This window comes from Penaeus japonicus, unplaced genomic scaffold (assembly GCF_977035675.1).
Source record: "Penaeus japonicus unplaced genomic scaffold, GWHDUDI00000001_assembly GWHDUDI00000006, whole genome shotgun sequence".
Lineage (NCBI taxonomy): Eukaryota > Metazoa > Arthropoda > Malacostraca > Decapoda > Penaeidae > Penaeus > Penaeus japonicus.
The window spans coordinates 4,639,508-4,649,507 of record NW_028234408.1 but is presented as its reverse complement, the minus strand read 5'-3'; the positions used below and the strand labels follow the sequence as shown (position 1 = coordinate 4,649,507).

General features: G+C 41.7%; 1 protein-coding gene across 1 annotated transcript in view; it reads right to left on the bottom strand.

The window, feature by feature from the left end:
• The window catches only part of LOC122249862 (complement C1q-like protein 3), a 34,818-nt gene that overhangs the window by 12,025 nt on the left and 12,793 nt on the right, over window positions 1-10,000 (bottom strand). The window contains exons 2-3 of the mRNA XM_043011030.2: window positions 7,996-8,054; window positions 5,944-6,028 (exon numbers count right to left, since the gene is read on the bottom strand). Of these exons, the coding sequence (XP_042866964.2) occupies window positions 5,944-6,028; window positions 7,996-8,054 (144 nt within the window). The remainder of the gene's footprint in view (window positions 1-5,943; window positions 6,029-7,995; window positions 8,055-10,000) is intronic.

Sequence of the window (10,000 nt, the reverse complement as noted above, 5' to 3'; positions counted from 1 at the left end):
CTACGCAAGACTTTTTCACAAGCTTGAAACCTAAATTATTCAACCTCGCTTCTTTCAAAACATGAAATCTTTAGCAGCCTTTACTTACATGAAGACAAACTGAAACGGAAAAGAAGAAAAAAGAGAGAGAGAGAGAACGCACTCAGGGCACATACATAGCCTATGCATTCCATTAAAAAAAAAAAAAAAAAAAAAAATCCTAACGTTTCAATTTTTTTTTTTCGAAATTAAAATTACTACAGATGTATATGTCTCTGCCGGCAGGGTAACAGAACCAACCCTGCAGGGTTTACCCTTACCCTGCCAACAGACCTTATACTTCCTTATTTTCTTAGTCGGGGAGGGTAAGCACTCACCCCCTACACCCCTCCTGTACCCCCCCCCACCCCCCCCCCCACCCCGGTTTCGTGTTCCTGAATCTCTGTTGAATAAATGGACTGAATTTTAAGATCTCTCTTTGTGTTGTATCTCGACTTTTGATCCTACGTGATTTTTTTTCTTTCTTTCTTTTTTTAAAGTTTTGTTTTGTTAGTTTTTGTCTGTTTGTTTCACTTTTTTTAATTACTTTGTTTTTATCATCATCATCATCATCACATCAACAGCTTCGTCTTCTTTTCATTCTTCTTTTTCTACCTCTTCCTCTCCTCCTCCTCCTCCTCCTTCTTCTTCCTCCTCCTCCTCATAATCATAATCATCATCATCCTTCTTTTCTTCCTCCCCCTCCTCCTCCCTCCCCTCCTCCTCCTTCTCCTCCTCTTCCTCCTCCTCCTCCTTCTTCGTTTTACTCCTTCTCCTCCACCTCCTCCTTCTTCATTTTCTCCTCCTCTTCCTCCTTCTTCTTAATCATCTTCTCCATTTCCTTCATCTTCTGTTATCACGAAATGCGTTTCTCGGATGGAGTGTTTGACAGCAGTCCTTCAATCAGCTTCACTATCTGGAGAGAAAGAGAGAGAGAGAGAGAGAGAGAGAGAGAGAAAGGGAGGGGGGTAGGGGGAAGGGAGGGAGGAGGAGGGGAGGGAGGCAGGAAGGGAGGGTGGGAAGGAGAGATAAGGGGAGGGAAGCAGGAAGGGAGGGTGGGAGAGAGGAGGGGAGGAGGAAGAGGAATGGGAGAGAGGAGGGGAAGTAGGGAGAGAGGAGGGGAGAGAAGGGGAGGGGAGGAGGGGAGGGAGGGGGGGAGGAGGGGAGAGGAAAAGGGAGGAGGGAGGGGAGGAGGGAGGGAGAGAGGGGGGAGGGAGGGAGAGGGGAAGGAAGGGAGGGTGGGAGGAGAAGGGGGACAAGGAAGGGAGGGGAAGGGGAAGGAAGGGAGAGGGGGAAGGAGAAAGGAGGAAAGAGAAGGGAGGGAGGGAAGGAAAGAGGAGAGAGGAGGAAGAAGGAAGGGAGGGAGGGAAGGAAGAAGGAGAGAGGGAGGAAGGAAGGAAGGGAGGGAGGGGGAAGGGAAGAAAGGAGAGAGGGAGGAAGGAAGGAAGGGAGGGAGGGGGAAGGGAAGAAGGTAGGGATGGAGGAAGGGAGGGAAAAAGAGAGAGAGAGAGAGAGAAAGGAAGGGAGGAAAGGGAAGGAGGGTGAAAGGCAGATTGCATATCATGTGACCTAAGGCACTGATTATACTTTACTATCTCATTCATTGTTACATACTTGTTATACGCTTTTCCTTTTCCTTTTTCCTGCCCCCTATGCCTGCTTCCTGCCCTAGCAGCTGTGTTTCCTAGCGGAAGCCCCGAGGCATAGAAACTCGCCCAAGAAGCGTACATAAGCCAGGATAAACAGAGAGAGAGAGAGAGAGAGAGAGAGAGAGAGAGAGAGTGAGTGAAACAGATAAAGTGAATAAGTGCGTGTTTTTGGAAGTCTAAAAGAAAGTAAAAACGGTGAGAAAGGGAGAAAAAGAACGAAGAAGAGAAAGAACGAGAGAGAGAGAGAGATTTGATTTTGATTTTGATTTTGATATGTTTATTCATACTATATACATTGTATACACATGAATAGGCATAGGAACTATGCCTAAATGATTTGTACAGTTCATATTAGTTTCTGAGACTTACATTGTTGGTAAAACAGATATTACTGTGACCCTGTCAATCAATAAGCTAGGGCAAAGCTATACATAAGACATAGTAGTGCATGTATAAGAGAGAGAGAGAGAGAGAGAGAGAGAGAGAGAGAGAGAGAGAGAGAGAGAGTGAGTGAAACAGATAAAGTGAATAAGTGCGTGTTTTTGGAAGTCTAAAAGAAAGTAAAAACGGTGAGAAAGGGAGAAAAAGAACGAGGAAGAGAAAGAACGAGAGAGAGAGAGAGAGAGAGAGAGAGAGAGAGAGAGAGAGAGAGAGAGAGAGAGAGAGAGAGAGAGAGAGAGAGAGAGAGAGAGAGAGAGAGAGAGAAGGCACACAGACAGAGAGAAGAACAGGCGGAGGGAACAGCTCTGACCTCCGGCTTTCGGTCGAAGTCAAGCGTGTTAACCGAATCCACCAGTGAAGACCTTAACACGTGAACGTCTGTCTGTCTTGTCCACCGGGTACAATGGGCGAGTTACAACTAGCGGCATCGAGTGGCTTACAGAGGGAGGGAAGGAAGTAGATAGATAGATAGAGAGAGAGAGAGATAGATAGATAGATAGAGAGAGAGAGAGATAGATAGATAGATAGAGAGAGAGAGTGAGGGAAAGAAAAAGAGAGAGAGAGGGGGGGGGGGGGAGAGAAAGGGAGGGAGAGGGAGGTGGAGACAGAAAGGTGGAAAGGAGAGAGAGAGAAAGGGAGGGAGAGAGAGGTGGGGGCAGAAAGGTTGAAAGAAGAGAGAGAGAGAAAGGAAGAGAGAGAGAGATGGAAGGGCTGAAAGGAGGAAAGGAAAGAGAGAGAGAGAGAGAGAGAGAGAAAGGGAGGGAGAGAGAGGTGGGAGCAGAAAGGTGGAAAAGAGAGAGAGAGTGAGATAGATAGAGAGAGAGAGAGAGAGAGAGAAGGGGAGGGAGAGATAGGCGGGGACAGAAAGGTGGAAAGGAGAGAGAGAGAGAGAGATAAGGATAGAAAGTTCGACAGAGAGAGAGAGAGAGAGGGAGAGATAGAATCTTGAGACAGACTCGTAATCTACTTGAAGGAAAGAAGGTCAGTAGATGCCCTTATAAGGAAAAAAAAAAGAAAAGAAAAAAAAAACAGGGACAGTGTGTCAAGGACAGCTCTCCAGAATTTGATATCCTTCTTCGGATTGAGTAAGAGCTATAGCTATTTTTTTATATATACATAATACTTAATAATGATAATAATATTATTTCCTAGAGATTTTACTTGACCCAAGTTATATCTATATGCTCTCCTTTTTTGTTCTTGTTATGTTCTTGTTCTTGTTGTTTTTAAATACTAGAAATATGGGAGTTTTCCTGTTATTATAAATCTTGTTTTCTGGGTGATTATTATGTTGACTTGTTTATTTGTTGACTTGTTTATTAGTTAATGAGGCTTAGATAATTATGTTGGGTTCAGATATGCATTTTCGGTTTTATGTGTTCTTAGTATCGTGTGTTTATTGTCTTCCATTTATGTTATGTTATCTTCTGTAGTAGATTTTAATTCTTTTTTCTTATCTCTCTGTCTCTTCTTTTTGTTCTCCTTCTATGTTTCTGTTTCTGCCTCTTTGTCTCTGCTTCTCTGTCTCTGCCTTGCTGTCTCCTTCTCTCTCTCTCCTTTCTTTCTCTCTCTCTCTCTCTCTTTCTTTCTTTCTTTCTCTCTCTCTCTCTCTCTCTCTCTCTCTCTCTCTCTCTCTCTCTCTCTCTCTCTCTCTCTCTCTCTCTCTCACACACACACACACACACAAACACACACTCTCTCCCTCTTCCTCTCTCCCTCCCTCTTCCCCTCCCCTTCCCTTTCCCCCTTTCTCCCTCCCTCTCCCCCTCCCTCTCCCTCTCTCCCTCCCTCTTCCCCTCCCTCACCCACTCCCTTTCCTCCCTCACCCCCTCCCTCTCCCTCTCCCTCTCCCTCTCTCCCTCCCTCTTCCCCTCCCCTTCCCTTTCCTCCTCTCTCCCTTTCCCTCTCCCTCTCCTCCACTCCCTCTCCTCCACTCCCTCTCCCACTCCTCCTCTCTTTCATCTCTCTTTGTCTCTACCTTAACCCTTTAACTATACAAAGGAAAACAATACTAAAAATAACACCAGGATGTGCAATTGCAAGGTTGAGTAGAAATAGCCAAGAGTGCAACAGAGATACTCACCGGACATGTTAAAGTAGACCTGATATATACCTTCTATATGTAAACCTGATATTTCTTATTTAAGTAAGCTGTATGTAAGCTTAATATACCTTTTCTATGTAAGCATGCTATGCCTATCATATATTCCTTTTATAATCCTGATATACCGATTATATGTAAGGCTAATATACCTAAGGCAAATATATTTAGTCAGACTTATGCTCTTCAGTAACGTACCTCAGGAGGTTAGTATAATGTACATTGTTCTTTTTAAAATAGTCTCCCTTAAAAGAAAAAAAACATTGTACATTTTCTTTCATTCTTCGTTATCTTTTTTTTTTTTTTTTTTTTTTATCCCACTCGGCTTATTTTGTAAATATCTTTTATTGATGATATGGTTCTGATTATTACTGTTCATCTCTTCAAAGTAATTAATAGGAGGAAAACGTTGCAGCCAAGCCGGAACATTCATGAATATTTAATCATTTAAAGCACTAAAGTTCACAGAATCAATCGGGCTTTAGGAAAATAGATCTTATTGTAAATGTAAATAAGATCTAGACTAGTCCTAGATTAGATAACCTATAACGCTGAATAATTTCATTCTAATTCAAATATAAATACGAAGGCTTGTCCAGGTTATACTCTCTCATACAGCATAATGCTCTGTAATACAATATAAACTAATTATTAATTCAAACTAGTAAATGATATTCCAACGACTTAGAACATGATGTGATTAAGACACACGTTTTTTTTCTCCATCAAATGCTTAGTATATGTAAAAAAAAAATAATAAATAAATAAATAAAATAAATAAAAAAATAAATAAATAAAACAATAAAAACTCCAAAATTCTCGTCAATAATTCACCAACAAACGACCTAAATATAGTATCATACTGCTCCTAATAACACACGCCATTGAAAAAAAAAAAAAAAAAAAACGCCAACCATATATATTACGAACAACGAAAAAAATGCAGAGTCATGGGCCTGCCATGAGATCAGCCGCGAGAAACTGCCCAATACATCTTGTCTTTGGGAGGTTCCTCGTTCTCCATGGATACTTCCTCAAGGTTCCTCTTGGGACGGGTTTTGTACTTGAGTGAACACCGTGGGATATACACTGAGGGGGAGGGGGGAAAGGGAGAGAGGGAGGGGGAGCTGGAGAGGGAGGGGGTGGGAAGGGGAGGGAGGGAGGTTGAGGGGGAGGGAAGGGGAGGGGAGGTTGAGGGGGGTGGGTGGGGGAGGAAGGTTGAGGGGTGGGAAGGGGAGAGGGAGGGAGGGGGGTGAAAGGTTGAGGGGAGGAAGGAGGGAGGGGGAGGTTGAGGGAGAGGGAAGGGAGGTTGAGGGGGAGGAAGGGAGGGGATGGGGAGGGAGGGAAGAGGATGGAGGGAGGGAGGGAAGGGGAGGGAGAGGGAAGGGGGGAGGAAGGGGAGGGGAAGGGGAGGGATGGAGGGAGAGAGAAATAGACAAATGGAAAAGGAGAGAGAGAGATAGAGAGAGAGAGAGAGAGAGAGAGAGAGAGAGAGAGAGAGAGAGAAAGACAGAGCCAGGCAGAAAAAGACCCAGACGGAGAAGAATAGGAAGACAGACAAAGACAGTCAGCCAAATACTCAACCAACCAGAATCAAAAACAGACAAACAAACAAACAAACAGACACCGAGAGAAAGAAAGAAAAAGGCCAAAAAAAAGAAAAAAAGAAGAAGACCGTAATCATTCCAAAGAGAGCACCCCTCTTTAATCAAAACTTCTTATGGGGCTTCTTACCTGGAACTTCACTCGAGCAGGTGCTTGCAAAACAACGAAGGAAGGGGTCCTGAGTTTCCGTACGGTGAATCCTACGCTAGAAGTCCTGGAAAAGGAGAGGAGATAGCCTTAGAGGACGCTGTGAGGTCCTTCAGGGAAGCGGAATGACTCATGGCTTCTCATTTCTCTTTCCTCTTGAGTGTCAAGGCTGAAGGAAGAAGGGGGAGAGGGAGAGGAAGGGAGAAAGAGGGGGAAGATGATGAGGGAGAGGGAGAGGATGGGAGAAAGGGAGGAAGAAGGAAAGGAAGGGAGATGGAGGGAGAAGGAATGCAAAGGGAGAGGGAGAGGAAGGGAGAAAGAGGGGGAAGATGAGGGAGAGGGAGAGGAAGGGAGAAAGGGAGGAATAAGATGAGGGAGAGGGAGGGAGAAAGAAAAGAATGGATAGGGAGAGGGAGGGAGAAGGAAAGGGAGGGAGGGGGAAAGGAAGGGAGAGGGAGTAGGATGAGGGGGAGGGGGAAGGTGAGGGGAGAAGTGAGGGAGAGGGAGGAAGAAGATGGGGGAGAGGGAGAGGATGAGGGGGAGGGTAAAGGTTAAGGGGAGGATGAGGCGTGGGAGGAAGGGAGAGGAAGGGGAAAAGAGAGAGAGATAAAGGGAGAAGATGAGGGAGAGGGAGAGGATGAGGGGAGGGGAAGGGAGGGAGAAAGAAAATGGCGAAGAAGAGGGAGAGGAAGAAGGTGTGGGAGAGGGAAAGCTTGAGGAAGAGGGAGGAGAGGGAGGTAGAGAAGGAGAGGGAAGGGAAGAAAAAGAGGGAGAGTAAGAATGAATGTGAGCGAGGGAGCGAGAGAGAGAGAGAGAGAGAGAGAGAGAGAGAGAGAGAGAGAGAGAGAGAGAGAGAGAGAGAGAGAGAGAGAGAGAGAGAGAGAGAGAGAGAGAGAAAGAGAGAGAGAGAGAGAGAGAAAGAGAGAGAGAGAGAGAGAGAAATATAGATAGAGAGAGAGAGAGAGAATAAGAAAGAAAGACAGAAACAGCGACAAAGAATTAATATAACACACGAAAATCAACCCTGAAAGCTCAAAATTCATAAACTGTAAATACGTCCTAGGAAAAAAAAAAAAAAAAAAAAAAAAAAGTGAGAAAGAGAGAGAAAGAGAGAAAGAGAGAGAGATAGAGACAGACAGAGACACAGAGAAAGAGACAGACAGACAGAAACAGAGAGAGAGAAAGACAAACAGACAGACAGAGACAGAGAAAGACAGAAGCACACCTGTCTCATATCCGCGCTTTAACTCCCATTCGATTTTACACGAGATAGTTAGCAGCTATTCTTCCTTCACAAGTTAAAAAAAGTTAAGTGAAGAATAGCGTACCTAATACCGGGCAGATCCCTTGTACCGGAGGACAAAATGCGGCCATCAGAAAAAAGTTAGTGGAACCTAGAGAAAATTTCACAGGTGTTAGACCCGAGGTTAGAAGGAAAGCGAGTTTGTGAACGTTGCTTGAGGCTAATGTTTTGGTTTGTGTGTAGGGGTGGGGGGAGGTAGGGGGGTTTGTGTGTGAGGGGGGGTGGGAGGGGAGGGGGTGTTTGTGTTTGTTGGGGGGGGGTTGTGTGTGTTGGGTGTGTGTGTGTGTTTGTGTGTGTGTTTACATGTGTGTGTGTGTGTGGGTGGGTGGGTTTTTTTGTGTGTGTGAGAGTGTTTGTGTGTGTGTATGTGTGTGTATGTGAGTATGAGTGGGTGTGTATGTGTTGGGGAGAGAGTAAAGATGGGTATTGTGTATAGGTGTGGTGGGCGGGTGTTGTGTGTTTCCGTGTATGTTTGCGTGCGTGTGAGTATGCATGTGTTCTTGTCCGTGTATGTGTGTTTGCGCACCTGTCTGCACAGAGAACTTGATAGCAAGATATTCATACAGACAGACAGACATATGGACAGATAACCCGGCATTCCAATAGACAAAGAAGACACAGACAAATAGATAGAAAGTCACAAACAGACAGACAGATCCAAACAGACAGATCCAAAGTCACAGACAGACAGACAGACGATCAACAGACCCAAAGGGCATCGCTCCACCTACCTCTGCGCAAGGCAACACGAAAGGGACGCCAGCAGAAGATACGCCCACACGCCCACCGCCTGTCGAGAGCGGGTCGTGTTTTGAATTATTCCTTGGACATTCGCGCCGTGTGGGTGGGGATGCTGGGTGGGTGGATGTCGGTATGTGGATGTGGAACTGGAAGTCGGTATGTGGAGGTGGAGGTGGAAGTGGAAGTAGGTATGTGGATGTCGGTATGTGGCAGTGAAGGTGGAATTGGAAGTCGGTATGTGGAGGTGGATGTCGGTATGTGGAGATGGAGGTGGAATTGGAAGTCGGTATGTGGAGGTGGATGTGGAAGTCGGTGTGTGGAGGTGGAAGTAGGTACGTAGCGGTGGAGGTGGAAGTTGGTATGTGGAGGTGGAATTGGAAGTCGGTATGTGGCGGTGGAGGTGGAATTCGGTATGTGGATTTGGAGGTGGAGGTGGATGTGGAAGTCGCTATGTGGCGGTGGATGTGGAAGTCGGTATGTGGCTGTGGAGGTGGATGTCGGTACGTAGCGGTGGAGGTGGAAGTCGGTATGTGGAGGTGGAGGTGATAGTGAAAATCCTAATATATCAGTAATCTAATGTATATCTCTTTATTAATTTAGTCAGTTAGTTATCTATCAACCTGTTTTATCTAACTATTTATGTATTCATTCTAACAATGATGAAAATAATTATAATAATCATAATGACGATAACGATGATGATGATGATGATGATAAGAACGTTAGTAATATTGATAATAATTATGATGATAACGACATTGGTTATAAAAGTAATAATGATAGTTATAATTGTAATAATGATAATGATAATGAAATGATAATAATGCTAATACCAATAATAATGATAAAGATGCTAATAATAGTGGTAATGATAATAATGATAATAACAATGATAGTTATGATGACAATAATAATAATGATAATGATAATAATAATAATAATGATAGTGATAATAGCAATAACAACTGATAATAATGATGATAAGTATAATGGAAATAGCAATGATGATGATAATAATAACAAAAATATTAGTACTGAAGATGATAATGAAAGCAGATAATAATTATTATAATGATAATAGTAATAAATACGATGATAATAGTAATAATTATAATAATGAGGATAATAACGATTATAATGATTGTTATAAAATTATAACAAAAACGGTAACAAAAAGGATAATTGGATGATAATGATGTCAGAGTGATAACAGCAATTATAATGAAGATGATAATGATGATAACAATAACAATATCAACGATATTAAAAATTATGATTTTAAGCATTTATAGTAATGATGATGATAATGATAATAATCATAATAATCATAATAATAATAATTATAGTAATAATGATTATAGCATTAATGATAATGATGATAATGATAATTATAGTAATAATAATGACAATGACAAAAATAATACAAATGATAATGATAGATATAAAAATAATCATGATAATAAGAACAATAATAATAAGTACAAAACTGGATTCATCTATCAGTAATATTCGTGAATATATATATATATATATATATATATATATATATATATATATATATATATATATATATATATATATATATATTTATACAGTATATATATAATATATATATATATATATAATATATATATATATATATATATGTATATATATTATATATTTATACAGTATATATATATATATATATATATATATATATATATATATATATATATATATATACTCACAGTTATATCATTGTTATTATCATCATTATCATTAAGATTATTAGCCTTACCAACATTTATCATTGTTATCATTATCATTATAACTATTTATTTATTCGTCACTATCATTATCATAATCATAAATACTTACAGAATTGCACATTCACCAACACTTTTGAAAAACATAATTTCCTGCTAGCAATATGTGCATAATCTTCATCAAATTAATGTTGATAATGTCGCTATTTTACATCCAAGTAGCAGCAACCCTTGCACTTTATAAATA